General features: G+C 44.2%; 1 protein-coding gene across 1 annotated transcript in view; it reads right to left on the reverse strand.

The window, feature by feature from the left end:
- Nucleotides 1-1,063: 1,063 nt before the first annotated feature.
- The window catches only part of mei-W68 (meiotic W68), a 48,547-nt gene continuing 33,709 nt past the window's right edge, over nt 1,064-15,901 (reverse strand). Inside the window, exons 6-8 of the mRNA XM_071669165.1 lie at nt 14,348-14,485; nt 3,380-3,562; nt 1,064-2,176 (exon numbers count right to left, since the gene is read on the reverse strand). Of these exons, the coding sequence (XP_071525266.1) occupies nt 2,054-2,176; nt 3,380-3,562; nt 14,348-14,485 (444 nt within the window). The 3' untranslated portion in view covers nt 1,064-2,053. The remainder of the gene's footprint in view (nt 2,177-3,379; nt 3,563-14,347; nt 14,486-15,901) is intronic.

Below are 15,901 nucleotides of genomic sequence, written 5' to 3' on the forward strand. Positions count from 1 at the left end.
GAAATAGAATTAATGGAAAGGAATGGTACAGTAAAGTAATAATGGCACTATAAATAATCGCGAAATGTGATTCACATAACTAAATGGTACGGCATTTTGGAAATGTAATTTATAGACTTAAATGGTCCCGTAATCTGGAAGTATAATTCATTGAACTAAATGGTAAAATAACCTAGAAATATAATTCATAGCACTAAATGGTACCGTAAAATAATCTGGAAATATAATTCATAGCCCTAAATGGTACTGTAAAATAATCTGGTAATATAATTCATAGCCGTAAATGGTACTGTAAAATAATCTGGAAATATAATTCATAGCACTATATGGTACTGTAAAATAATCTTGGAAAATATAAATCATACGAAAAACAAAAAAACGGCTGGAAGTAACGTTTTCTATCACATCTTATTTTAGTAAGACAGGGAAGTAATTATGCTCGCTCTCGGACCGAAATTACCGAACACCAACTTCGTTAATTGTCATCAGATGAAGATAAGTGTTATAACTATTATTCCTGATCGTGTTCCCCTAATCTCATGCAGCGAAGGAGGTGCCGTAATTTCCAATATTGGTGTGCGATCCCATTAAGTGATAAACTTCAATCTTGATGAGAATCTTGAAAGACATCGCTTAATATTCATGAGGCAAAAGTGTGAACATAAAATGGTCCTGGCGAAGGAAGCCAGCACCCCCTAGTCCGGGGAAAATTTGTACGTAAGGTACGTCAGGTTTAACGATCTCCATTGTAGAGACAGGTGTGAGGAAGTCGTGGTTTTAATGGCCTGGAAATGAAGATAAGATTATAATTTTTTTTCTCTCTCTCTCTTCCTCGTTTTCTTTGTCCGCGGAACGATTGTAGGCTTTATTACCTGCTGTGATGTAGACGTTGACAATTATACGTGTTTTTCTAATTGCCTCGGGCGATTCGACCCAAAGGGAGAGGGAAAGAAAGAAGAAAAAAAAAAAAATTTGTACTGGTTGAACTTTTTATCCCCTCGACAAACGCCCATTGTTGCCGACTCTCTCCCACGTGATGTTTGTGGCCTATTGACCGTTTTGGGAGAGGTTACACCTTTTCGATCCCAGCTTCATCACTCGTCACCGAGGCACTGTACGGTGCATCTGAAGCCTAAAAGTGATTCATAACGGGGGAGAGAGAGAGAGAGAGAGAGAGAGAGAGAGAGAGAGAGAGAGAGAGAGAGAGAGAGAGGACGAATCAGGAACATCAGATGATGATGCAGACAGTAAGCGACTGAGTAATGACAGAAACCTGAGCCACAGTAACCAAATCGTACAAAGACACTTAAACTCGTTACGTCAGAAATGTGACAAAAAGAAAGTAGCCATCAGTGTCACAGAATCAACTGAGTTGTGATACTCTAACCCAAGATGAAGCGTCCAGGTGTTATGTTACGAGGAGCCAACTTTTCCTCTCCTTAATGGCAATATCTTTGCTTTTTTTCCACTGCTCCAGTTGATGCAACACTCATCTGTCGTATAGCTGGTATATAGAAAGTAATTTTCCTATCATTACGTCTGTTCATTATGTTGTCTATATAGACACCATTTGTCAAAAGCTTGGGAAAGATACTTTATGCATATTCATTTTCGTAATAAGTTATGTACTTTTCCACTTACGAAAATATTCTTTACAAGAGAAACGGCATAACTGATTCCTTCTATACAGAGAGTGGAGTTTAACAGTTCCCTATAGCTAGCCAAGTTAAGCTAGTAGGTGTGCACCCGTGTGTGTTTCATCTAAATCATCTACTGTAACTTCAAACACCAGGAGGTGGAAGCCCCCCTCAGCATGGGCAGCGAGGGGATTCCGGTGTAGCAGGGAAAGAGAATTCAATTCCTGGTGCAGCAGTCAGTCAGTCAAAGGATCCAGGTCGTGATGCAAGCGGCCAGAGGATCCAGTTCCCCGTTGCAGGAGTTACAGGATCCGGGTCGTGATGTAGCGGCCAGAGGATCCAGTTCTCCGTTGCAGGAGTTACAGGATCCAGATCGTGATGTAGCGGCCAGAGGATCCAGTTCCCCGTTGCAGGAGTTACAGGATCCAGCCGCCCTGGCGTAGCTTGGTGGGCAGGTATACGGCGGTGAGGTAGTCGGCAGCGACGTGCGCCAGGCTTTGGATCTCCGCCTTGTAGCCCAGCTCCTGTTGATCCTGGATCTGGCGGACCAGAAGCTGACGATTAACAACGCGTTCCTCGCCTGATCAGCATGTCGTCTATTCTCTATCTATCTATCTATCTATCTATCTATCTATTATCTATCTATATATATCTATCTATATATTTTTTTTTTTTTCCAAAAGAAGGAACAGAGAAGAGGTCCAGGTGAGGATATTCCCTCAAAGGCCCAGTCCTCTGTTCTTAACGCTACCTCGCTATCGCGGGAAATAGCGAATAGTATAAAAAAAAAAAAAAAATATATATATCAGTTTACTCCCGAGTGGTCGGTCCAGGAAAGCTTTGATTTTAGAACATGGCAGCAAGTTGAAAGAGTAACGAGATGCCTGAAGGAAAAATATAAAAGCATCGAAGTAAAAATACAATATGTTTTCTAAAAACGTCACTAACATTAAGGCATCGCAAATGTGAGTCACTTCTGAGTACTTAAACTCTTTCAATTCCTTATTGACCATCTTCTCTCTCTGACCTCTCCTTCCACACGCTCCTTCAGACACCTTAGGCTCCCTAACAACCCTAAGACTTACTTCAGCCTAACAGGAATAGGTCGCTTGCCTTTACCTAACCAACCAACCACCCAGTTTGACCTCGGTGGAGGGAAAGATACTTTAAGCAAGTTAATGCAGTTTTAAAATGTTTACCTTCAAAAATTAAAATCAATCACTGATACCTTGAATGGCTTCGCTAAGGGACGGCCATGTCTCATAAAGTGTTCAGCCCATTTCATAAGTTTTCGAAGCAGGGGACGAAAGTGGATATCATATCGTACATTTCTATTTTAGTAAGGCTTTTCATAAGGCTGCCACAAGAAAGGCTGTGAAAGAAGATCGAGGCGTACATTGTTGGTGGAGAGATCCTATATATCTCTGGTTACGGTAGAGGGATTGAAAAGGGAGGGTTTGTATCACTGGAGCAACCAGACGTGTGGGTGTCACTCGGGAGAAAAAGGCTGCAACACGGACATGAGGAGGGAACAACTCACTTCTGACGCTATCACTATCCATCCTGATACCATTATCGGTCGGTGCACAACACCCACTTACAACTGTCTTACGTAGGACAGCACGGGAGGATTCAGATTTTCTACCATTTCGTACCATTTCAACCCACGTTCGTGTCATCCTCAAACTAAATCAGCGGCAGCTGTGCCACTTCTCGCTGGCCTAGAGCGAGTAGTCCCTTACCTGTTTGAGCCAAGCGGGGCTTCTGGAGAGGGCCGGGTGGACGGCGAGGGAAGCCAGTTTGCCGTGGTCCCTAGGCGTCAACGGGAGGAGGGCGTGGGCAGGTAGCTGGAGGCCCCGCAGGTCTGAGGGCAAGACGCCCAGCCACGCCAGGCTGCCCACGGCAAGCCCGGGTTCCTCACGAGCCTAAAGGTAGGATATCATGAAGCCAACACAGTGCATGGTTATCTTGTGTTACATGGGTTCATCTTGTTAATCATGCACACGCAGGCAAGCAGGTGACACTACGTCCCGACAATTGAGAACGAACCATCGGTACGACAAGGATCTATACAAGGCGCTCAGGAAATTCAAGAAACATGATTTAAAAAGCGTTTACGTGTTGAAGGATCTGAAGACAGGTTGAAGGTGCATGATACCAATTTACTGACTGGAAATAATCGTAGTTCCTTCTTGAATTTAATCTACTTTTTTTTTTCAGTGTGTAGGAACTATATGTAAAAAAAAAAATCATTTACCGTATATTTTGTGCTCAGGATTCCCCCAGCACGTCGAACAGTGAATCTAAACCCCCCATTATTTTCCCCCCACTTTCCTGATATACATCAGGCGACTGCATGTCCATACGCTGCCACCACGGTACAGGCTCCGTAATTATGTATAGCATCATCTGCCACGTATCCCGATGTGTCGATAGTTTCAAGTACCTACCCGAGTTAGCGACTATATCGTTTACACGCTCATGTCGGTACGATGTGTCTCGTTACATTAGTTCTTTTATGGCGCGGACGCTTTCATGTTGTGTATTAGACAACTTGGTTCGTGGGTAGTCAGTTGACGAAGTTGCGTCATTGTCATTGGACGAAAAGGAATACGGACCCGTTGTGGAACTCGTCACTGCAAAGGAGTCCATCATTTCTCCCGCTACCTTTAGCTGCGCAGCCTTACAGCTGTCGAGGGCTCGTAAAATGGATCTTGGATTTGTGTTATTGGAATCATACATACATATGCGTGTTTGATTACTATTTGTGTGTTGAGAGGTTTACAGTGGTATGGCTCAGTCACCTTAACTATGTATATGTACTTTGCCTTAACTCTCTCTCTCTCTCTCTCTCTCTCTCTCTCTCTCTCTCTCTCTCTCTCTCTCTCTCTCTCTCTCTCTCTCTTACACACACTCACACACACACACACGCACTAGCCTGATTCAGGTACCCACTTAACGGTTCGCCCCGGCTATATCTACCGTTCTTCGTGTATCTATCATTTCAGAAACTGAAATTACGTGTTTGTGTGATTGATATCTGTGATCATTATATATGCGTCACGAGGACAGAGTTTTTTTTACACTCGTGTCGCCCCGTCTCTTAACCTTGTAAGTAAGTACCATGTCTTTACTCCCTATGAGTGTTTACACACGCATACACCTTAGCCTAAGCCAGGTACCCATTGATCGACCAGTCCCGAGGGGATAATGGATGGACACCCGGGTTGGGTGTGGGTGATTGACCTCGCCCAGCAGGATTCGAAAGCGTGCGGGCCCGACCCCAGGCTACCCTGTTCTGACTCATGGTCATCAGCGCTACGCAGTACATCACGTGTGTGTGTGTGTGTGTGTGTGTGTGTGTGTGTGTGTGGATCATGATCAATGTGCCCATGAAACAGTGTTATGAGAGAGCCACAGGAAGACAGACATTCGGGCGCATTACGCGTCTCTGGCTGGCAGGCAGGGTGACCCCGTATTGACGCACCAGGCTATTATTTGAGGGGACTAACTGGGTTGGAACGACTGGCGAATTAACGCCGGTGACGATAGAAAAAAGAAAAAAAAAAAAAGAATGAAAGCTGGTGATCACTGGGAACGACACTAACTTCATTCATTATATGGTAATAGAAGCGTATGTATATATATACACACACACACGCGCGCGCACACATACACAAAACATGAGAGCGCATGTGCGCTTTGTTCGAGATACGTGGAGAGAGAGAGAGAGAGAGAGAGAGAGAGAGAGAGAGAGAGATAAGCCTTTCTCTTACGAATCACGTTGTTCGTCGCTGTATCAACTGGTAATTCCCCCCACCTCGTTCCTCCCAAACGCAGCAGGGTTTAAAAAAAAAAAAAAAGAAATCGCCTCCCCTCCGAAACGTTCATCTTTGAACGTTTTGGGTGGAACAAATCCAGCCTAACGTTAAGGGGGTTACACTAGCCAGTCTGGATGGATCACTGCAGTGTGTGTGTGTAGAGTGAGGAGGTGTATAGAACTTCTATAAGCGTTCACGTTTCGGGTTCTCACACACACACACTGGCTGAAGCGGTGTGTGTGAGAGTGACTGAAGAGGTCTGCATTGTGATTCAACTCCCTTGTGGATATGACGGGTGAAGGTAAGGATGATAGATATGTAGACTGACAGAAAAGCATCTGAAACTTTTTCTCCCTTTTACTGATTATCAAATTTTCAGTAGACGAAATGGATGAATTTTTGCGCCTATTGGAGAGTGCTTTCGTTAAGCGCCAGTTAAACGATTCTTATATTGGAACTCCGGCTGACGACGTTTGACCAGAACCTAGAACGATTGTCGAATGTGACATTCAATGAAGAAGGAACCACCGCTATACAGAACTAAGTGAATAAGTGAATGATTCAGTTGTTTCTTCAAATCGAGACGGCGTACAGTCCGTGAAGGCAGACGTTATGTGAACATTGCGAGAGTCATCGCTTAATACTTGTTCGCAAGCCATCTTGGGAGCGCGTCATTACGTGAAGTCTGGATCCATGCAAATCCACCCTCTCTGCATAGCCACATGCCACTATAGTCCTGCCGAGCTTCAGATAGAAGAAAAAAAAAAAAACGGACGGAGAGAGAACACCCTCGTATGACACCATAGAAAACTGGAAGGGATGACGCGTTCTCGGTGCTTATTTACCGTTGTTTCTACGAACAAATGGGGAGTGACTACTGACAACGCGTCATCCTTACCCGTTTTCTGTGGTGATTTACTAGGAAGGTCCCCGTCTTATTGAAGTCTTCACAGAAATTTCATACAGCCTTTTATAATCCCCGGAAGACAACTGTAAACGTCACACAGCAGCGAAGATATTACAATCCACCTGTAAACCAATCTGTGTGCTTCTGCATACAGGAGCAGGCAGGGCAATAGATCCCGTTCCCCTTTGGGAACCAATATCGAAAAACATGAATGAAAACCGAGTGTTGGGCCAGCACACGGTACCTACCTACCCAACCCACCCCTTTCCCTCCCTCTCCCTCTCTCTCTCTCCGTACTGGGCTCCGCCGCTGCCAATAAAGATGGCATGCCGGTATACCAGCAATCAAGCGCGATCCCACCAATTACGAGTTCCAGCTCCAATTATTTTTATTTCTTTTTTTTTTTTATCTTCCTCTTCCTCCTCCTCCTCCTACCAATATCTGATGCCCTCAGCGACGGGTCCCTTACTGTACTCTGCCGGGCAAGCCAAATTCCAAAACTGAATGGACTGTCTACCAATATTTAAAATGCAGCTCACCGTCCACAATAAGACTCAAAAATCCAATTGGAAGAAGAGGAAAAAAAAAAATAAGAGATAAACGTTTGGTTCGACGCCAATTAGAATTCGTATTTTCCTGAGTTACTTGGTTAGAGCATGTTACTTTTTTTTTCTATGTTTACTAAGACGGCATGGGCAACTGTGGTATTCATTGTGGTAGCTGCATCGTGAGCATGGGGGGGTCTTGAGGTATATCGAATGGTGCTTGCAGAATTGTAGGGATGCGTGATATTCCATATAAATGAGAAAGTGTAATCCGTGCATGTCTGGGGCTTTTGGTTTGAAGCGGGTTTATGTCCAGTGGGATGATGTTTAAGACTGAGCTGGGAAGGTGGTTGTCCTGCGCCTTTCGTGTCATTTCCCTCATTCTGTCAGTGATATGGTTGTTGGGGATGGGGGATACGTGTGCACAGGTTGCTGAAGTACGAGACAGGGGTAACTTTTGCACCTCTGGTTAATACCAGTGGTGAGGATGTGAGGGGTCTAGTGACATTGCAAAAAAAGAAACTGCATACTAAGCATGATGAGGAGGGATTGTATTGGGAAGGACCTTCCCTTGTGGAGGAGTTGCCTGCTTGTTGATGCCAAGGAAAAGAACACTAACATATTAGAGATTTTTCAATTTGTCTCGAGGGATGCGCACAAATGCATCAAGACTTTCCCTTTCCTCACAAAGGCTCGGAAAGGTCTCGTGCGGGTATCTGGCTGGATCAGTGATTCTGGCTCCAGGTATTTGCCTTTCCTGTATAAGTTTTATGTATAATAGACTTTATTTCCTCTTTCACCGGTCGCGCTTCCAGCTCTTTTGTTAGGATGAGCTTAAAACACACACACACACACACCCCAGCGCCGTAGCGTCCACTGCCATAACAGTCCAGTTTATGAAGCTCCCCAAGACTGAAAGGGTTGGAAGAGGTACGCTCTCGGAAGGGAAATTAAATAAAAACATTGTGAAAATCAAAGTGTTGCGATTCAAAACAACGCCAGAGCAACCGGAGCTGTTTATGTATCGTATTAACTCTACACACCGTGGGTGGAAGGCGTCAGTCGTGAACAGTGATATACGCGAAACGGACGGAGGAAAATGGACGGAGGATTTCATCATGGACAGAGAGTCAAGGACGGAGCACACAAATGCCCCGGGGACGCGAGCAGAGCACCTGGAAGTGAGGAGGTCGTCCCCTTCGTCATCACATTATATTTACCAGTACCAGTGACCGCCTCCTCTCTCTCTCTCTCTCTCTCTCTCTCTCTCTCTCTCTCTCTCTCTCTCTCTCTCTCTCTCTTTCTCACACACACGCCAACCCTACATTACATTCCTCCAATTATAAACTTCAACTCGCTGGACCGCCTCGAGGCGTCGCCACCAGGCTTCCCACAAACTCGAGAGTACAAGAGTATAAAACTTTGAGGGGTTAATCAGAACTTTCTTAGAGGTGAGCCCGTCGTGGATTACCTAAGACCCACGTCCTCAGGGATGGTACTCGCATCCACAAGTCACTTAAATACTCGTATGGTACTCGCCCGCGACCTACGTAACGACGGTACTTTCAAATACCGCCGGAAGGGCCTCAAGCCCTAGCTTACTGGAAGGAACTGAAGACGAGACAGAGAGTAGGACTATTGGTTGAGTCTACCTTTGGCGTCTCGTGAGGTTTAAAGCAATAAGCATCTGCCTTGGTTTATTTACATAAAGAGAGAAGAAAAAAAAACGCTCGTCCTGATTAAGAGAACCCCGTGACCTCGAACTTTAATTGAATGTTCTGACCTAAAAAAAGAAAAAGGAGGAAGAAAAATTAGTACGGTCAGTGTTGGTTCCTGAAACGCATCTCTCTGCCCACGTGAACACTGACTGGTTCCGTAATCGCTCGTATTGCAGCCGCATATCCTTTGGCTACAGTAATTAAAAAGAAAAAAAAAGATCATGATTAATAGAATGATAATGATAATAGTAATAGTGTAATTATCATCATTATTATCGTTATCATGACCCTATCCAGGTCAAAGTAAACCAACACTACACAACCACAGCACAACATAACTCATTAATCCGTTAAGCACGACGGCACGACCCTTGAGCACGACGGCACGACCCTTTAGCACGACGGCACGACCCTTGAGCACGACGGCACGACCCTTGAGCACGACGGCGTGACCCTTGGGCACGACCCTTTAGCACGACATCACGATCCTTAAGCACGTCGGCACGACCCTTGAGCACGACGGTACGACCCTTGAGCACGACGGCACGACCCTTGAGCACGACGGCAAGAGAACGGAAGAGAGAAAAGAGAGAGAGTACTTATTTACGAGTGCTAACGACTAGCTTATACCAAACGGCAGGGCTAGCGCGTAGCACTCACCACCACACGAAAATCTAAGAGTTCAGCGCGGGTAGCGCCGGTAGACCATCCCTGGTCGGTGGCTGCCTCACTAGTTAACAACAATGTGAGAGAGGCACACAGAGAGACTTCCTGGTGGGGGTTGAATGCGTCCAAGACAGACACACGGACCTACACGAAACATTTGTCTGGTAGAGGGACATTTTTTTTTTATTTATTTTTATTTTTTTTTTTTTTTTTTGCCTCGCGAAAATGGAATAAGTGGTTGGGGGGGGAGAGGAGGAGAAGATATATATATATATATATATATATATATATATATATATATATATATATATATATATATAGAGAGAGAGAGAGAGAGAGAGAGAGAGAGAGAGAGAGAGAGCTGGTCAAGGTGGACCACTCGCCCGGTATGGAGGAAGAAAAGAAAAGAAAAGACTCCGAAGATGATGATGCAACAATGAGGGAAGGGAGGGAGGGACGGAGAGGGAGAGGGAGAATTCTCTGGGAGAGGGACGAGGAGAGAATTAATGGGAGGGCGGCGACGAGTCTAGGGAGGGAAAACTCCGGCCTGGAATTTTGTGGTGCTGGAAGTGGCTGCTTGGTCTACTCTGGAAAAGTCTTGAAAGGGAAGGGATAATTAAGGAATTCTATGAAGAGAAGTCTCAGAGGTCCGGGTGTTTGTTGGTGGTGAATCACCGAGGCGAAAATTGTGTGAGGGTAAGACCTTCTCGAAGAGTGGTGGCTGACGAGGCGAGCGGGAGCCCCTGGTGGTGAGGGAGGCAGCTGGATGCTTGGAAAGTTGCAGATCGCTACAGCAAAACAGCCCATGAGAGCTGGATGTATTAGCGGGGTACTTGGCCAACGAGGCGTGGATTCTATGGGGGTCAAGTTAATGGAGGTTGTGCGTTTAAATAATTATAAATAAAAAAAAAAACATATGATGGCTTGAGGGTAATCTTGATGGGAAATGAGGATAAGATGTTCATTGAAAGTCGAGGTGGAAATCCAGGTCGGTTGGAAATGTTTTTTTTTTTTTCTTTAAAGAGTTTTGAATGGAGGTAAGTGGTAGGTACAGTACCATTCACTCTATATTTGGGGTCGGTGCAAGAGGAGTTTACTGAAGCACGGTAGAATGTTGATATGAGATGATTTAAGGAAGATCGTCGCAGAGAAATGCATCCCCTTTCACTGTCGCTTTTGAAACCTGGCCGAAGGGTATGGTGTGAAGGCTCCTACTGTACATTAAGGAACTGCTTGCTGTTGAAAATATGAAGTTGTTCATGCCCCACAAGGCATCAATATCGAAATGTTCTGAGTGGCCACTGCTAAGTTTTTGATACACCGCAGGGCAGTATTTTGCACGACCCATCTGTTGCAAACCCAGAGAACTGAAGGAAAAGACGGAGATAACGCACCACCACGTACGTCTTCAGGGATATCCTGTGTTAATGTTTCAGTTGAGCTGCTTGTCTGATGTACCAAGAGAGAGCGGGAAGGAGATATACAACATTGGCTTCCTGTTGTTAAGAGGAAGACACCACCGAGCTATATATACAACAGACATCTGAATAGTACATGGAATCCTGTTTATAAATTTCCAGTGGCTACTATTAGTCGTCTTGGGAAACAGCGCGGGAAAGATACACGACGTGGAACTCTGGCGTGTGAACAGGGGAAAACAGGAATGCAACTATGTGGAAGAGAGATTATTATTTTTTGTCCAAGAAGGAAGAGTACACTAGTGGTGATCATTAGGCAGGCGTATGCTGTGAAAGCCTTATAAGACATGTGAATGTGACGATCATAATGAGTGAGGAGGCGGCGGTGAAAACGATAATGTAATGAATATGTTGAAGTCCTGCCTTAATTCACTGTGCAAATATCTTCCATCTTCATTGAGGATGATCCGGCCGTCACCAAAGTTTGTGTTATGTTATGCTTGGGGCCTTAACATAGTCGCTGCTGATGATGACACACCAAACTTCAAAGGTCCTCACGTTTCATGTAAATTTACGATCACTGGAAGGTAAGGAAAGGCGAAAGTGGATAATAAGAGAGAAAGATGAAAATGAGAAGGGGCTGAGTGATAGAGATCTGACAATACGTGGAGGATAATAAATGGAAGCTTACCATACGTGAATTGGGACAAAGTGAAGGATGGCAAGTGGCAGAAGTTAATAGTGAGCTCAGATAATGAGAGAGAGAGAGAGAGAGAGAGAGAGAGAGAGAGAGAGAGAGAGAGAGAGAGAGAGAGAGAGAGTTGGAAAGCAAGCACTAAACTGAGATGAAGGCTGGCACAAGAGTGAAGGTGACAAGCGAAAGCTGGCAATTAAGGAGAAGGAAGACAATAGGCGAAGCTGACCATAAATGCAAGATGACGACGGGTAAAGCTGGCATTTTAATGAGAGGCCGACAGTTCGTCAAGACGGACAATACGTATTCACAATACATATGACGGATGACACGAAGTAATGTACGTTAAGGTAAACAACACAGGATGTGAAGGAAAGTGATCCACACTGTATCATACAGGATGGATGATAATATATAACTTAAGTACAGGTGTGCATCCTTCCTTGTTCCCATCTTTGGCTGGTGCTCAGCGCCACCACAAGGCTTTACCGAATCCGCATGTGTCTATATCAGTTATATGTCCCAGAATCTGTCCGTCTGTATATAGAGATATTCTTGTTCGCAGGATAACTCCCTAATACATGACAGGAACTTCATACTTATTCCATGGGCTTCTGTAGATGTGGCGAACTGACTGATGATTCTAAGGCGCTCAGTTGAATGTATTTTCACATAGGAATTTCTTTTCAAATGCTTTGACCCATAAGTTCATCCTGTCATGATAACTGATGCGTATAAAGCAAAGGCAAAGATCAGAACACGGAATATTTTACAAATGAGGGTTCAAAAGCTATCTTTTTCTGGCCTTATTTTAAACCCTTAGCGGGCCAGATAATGCCGAGCGTTTTTTTATTTTTCTTGTAGGTAGATAACCTATCTATTGATGGAGAAAAGCAGTGCTGTGTGGTGATGGTTGCAGTCATAAATTCTAAATGATTTTACTTTTTTCTTATTGACACGAGTCCAAACAGCTAAAACGTAACTCATTTTTTTTATATATAATCTCCTTCATTTGTTACGCCCACAAACCTCTTTTTTAATCACTTGTTCCAACTTTATCACAGTTTCTCCCATAAAATCTTTTCTTTCCTGTAAATACTCCCTCTTTATTGTATGTTAATTTTCTGTCCTATCAGTTGTTTTTTCTCGTCTTCCCTCTTTTATGGCCGTCCTTTTCATCCCACATGCTCAATCCTGCAACGCCTCCACCCTCCCCAACTTCAGTGTCTTCATTTGGCGAGAATTTCCTGGTTTCTCTCCTCTCTCAGACTTTCTCTTCCCTTAAAAAAGATTAGTGTACTAACTCCCTCGTACCCAAGCCTTCAATCTTTCCTCAGCTCCTTTCTTTATAGACGAATACTTTTTTCTTTTTCTTCTTCTTCTTCTTCCTTCATCTCCCTTGATTATACAGTCATCCTAAAGATTTTTCCCTCCCTTTTCAGCTCCCTTGTTTGCGGTTTCCTGGATTTTTCTTTCCTCCCTTCTCTCTCTCTCTCTCTCTCTCTCTCTCTCTCTCTCTCTCTCTCTCTCTCTCTCTCTCTCTCAGCATTCTTGTTCGTTAACACTCGCTTTTTCATTCCCTCGCCATTTTATAGTTCCATCTTCACTGTCATCACTGAGATAACCTGTTTGTTAAAACTTTTTCACGTTATTTTTTTTATAGCTTGTGAACTTCTTCGTCTCATTCTTTCTGAAATTCTTATCTGCTGCCTCACGTATTCCTGATTGAGCCTCTGTATGTTCATGGATGTCTGTCCCCTCTCCACATTTATGGCCGTCCGACTCTTTCACTTCTTCCTCCCTTTTTTTCCCCCATTTTTCAACAATTCTTTTTTGCTGATTTGGTTTTCACTGGCTTCCTTCTTCTTATCTTCCTTTCTCACTCTCCGTCCGTGTAGACAGATACTGCCCCCGTGCTCCTCCGTTCTCAAATCCTTCTCACGGATACATATTAAGCCATCATCTGAGCGTCCCTGACGGCGGGCGATGTTTAAAACCTGCTGGATATAAATAGGGTTCTAAGCTCTCGGACGTCGCTGTTAATAATGGAAGATTCGCCTGGTAAACTTGGATGGGTAACATGACGGGGAGGAGTTCCCTGCTGGCTTCCTTGAGGCCTCTCGGGGAGTCTGCCTTGAAGGCTTCCTTGGGGGCTTTCTGACCTTTAGACGTAGATGAATGACGTGGTCAAAGAAGAGTAAGCTTGGCTGTGTGAGAGAGTTTCTTTTGTTTTTTTTCTGAGGGGGAGGTACATTAACGAGATGAGTGCTTGCAGCGGGAAAGTGGATGGGCGAAAGTTCCGCTGAGCTGAAGATTAAGCGTGAGGGCAAGGTAAGCTTTAGCGTGAGCAGGACTGAAGGATTTGTGGGTAAGGTGAGCGAAGGGTTCGCATAAGAGGATAAAAAGAAAACGAGAATGAAATGACAGAGGGAAAGATTTACTAAGGTTAAAAGCTGCCACCGTAACCTCCACCACAAGCCACCACCGCAACTGGGCCTGGTATTCCTCCTTACCACCACAGCTGGGCCCTAGATTACCTCCTCAGCGCAGTGTGTATTTCCCCAGTGACTATACCTCAAGTACAAACTCGCCGTTATGCCACCTCAGTGTTACTCGCGCGCAATGCAATTTCCCCTCAGTACAAACAAGCCCGGATATCTTTAGCGTCTTAAGCATCTCCCAGTCCCCATCACGTCTCATTTCGCCCCAGTCCAACTCCCAACTCTCGTAACTCTCCATAATCTTGGTACACCTTTTCCTGTTCCCACCATAATCTCGTCTACACATCTACCCTGCACATTTACCCTTCTTGTATCTAAAAAAATTGCTGAACTACATCCCCTTTGTTAGGTACTCTAACTGTGTTGCAACGCAACACCACCCCCTCTGAAATACACCTCACACAACTCCTTCAGCTGAAATGTTACAAAACAGTGTTTACCAGTGCACCGAACTTGTAGATGGCAGCGATATGGAGGCCGTATGGGTCAGCGTCGGTGAGGGCGAGTACAGGAACGCGTAACTCCCTCCACAGGCGATGCACCAGCTGTCGCGTCGACACATCTGGGTAGCCCTTGCCCTGGGTTGGGTGGGAGAGAGAGAGAGAGAGGTGTGGTCAACCAAGCGGTACATGGTTGGGGAAGGTCAGACAGGTGTATATTGGGTGTGTGCAGCGAAAAGTGATGACTGTGGCAAGATAACGCAAGCAATGACAACTTATGTGCTGTAGTTACAATGGATGTGATTTATGTTAGTGTAACTGGAAGTTATTTTTGCCATTTATTCCCAAAAGTGAGTCCATCCTTACCATACTCCTAACACCATCATTTACCTACCACTCGTCTCTTACAATAAGATTCACACTGATCTTTGCCTTGCTACCGTCCACATGTGCAATAACTCAAATTTACGATTCTTTTTGATGTACTGATAAGTAATATATATATTTTTTTTTACTTTGCTCCATAGGTGGAGCTTCTATTCTCATCTTTCATTATTTATTATGTTAGTTGAGACGGCACAGGCAACTGAATGCCTTAGTCAAGACCACTCTCATTAACGTTATATATACATATATATATATATATATATATATACCCTACCCTAAACCACTCTCTTTAACGTTATATATATATATATATATATATATATATATATATATATATATATATATATATATATATATATATATATATATATTCTTTCTTTTAAACTATTCGCCATTTCCCGCGTTAGCGAGGTAGCGTTAAGAACAGAGGACTGGGCCTTTTTTTGAATATCCTCACCTGGCCCCCTCTATATATATATATATATATATATATATATATATATATATATATATATATATATGTATATATATACCCTACCCTAACTCAGGTACAGGTACTAGATTTATCGACAGACCCATTGGAGAGAATAAACAGCTAGATTGACTGTGGACCGACTGTCGCAATCAGGATTCGAACCTATGCGCTTGGCTCCGGGCGGCCCGTGAATGCATCTCTCCACAAACCATGCTGACTGCAACGTGCTACTTTGAGTATAAAAGACGTAACCAAAGTACGAACCTCAAAAACATAACTACGTATGAGAAAGGGGACTATGATAATGGGTGACGTGATCTCGAAACACCGGAAGAATTTCCATGAAAGTGTTGCTATAGGATGGAGCACTAACGGTGAAGTAAAAAGCCTTAGTGTACTTGTACATTACAGGACACATTGTGCTGGTTACACTTATGCTGTTACTGATGAGAGTAGTAATTCTTTTGGCAATGCAGTGTTGGGGGGTGTTTCTACCAGTTGTTCCCCTAGCCTTAAACATATCTTTCCGCTTCACCCAAGTCCTTTATCTCCCTGTTCACAAGTCTACACCCTGTTCTCGTCTCAGACTATTTAGAGTCCCTTCGTGGAAGCACCTTGGCATCAGTTACTGGTCCCTTATATCCTCATGTGTTAACCCTTCCTCGGTGTGACATACGTTCCCCTCGCCCGAC

Source organism: Panulirus ornatus, chromosome 14, assembly GCF_036320965.1.
Source record: "Panulirus ornatus isolate Po-2019 chromosome 14, ASM3632096v1, whole genome shotgun sequence".
In the NCBI taxonomy this organism is placed as follows: Eukaryota; Metazoa; Arthropoda; class Malacostraca; order Decapoda; family Palinuridae; genus Panulirus; species Panulirus ornatus.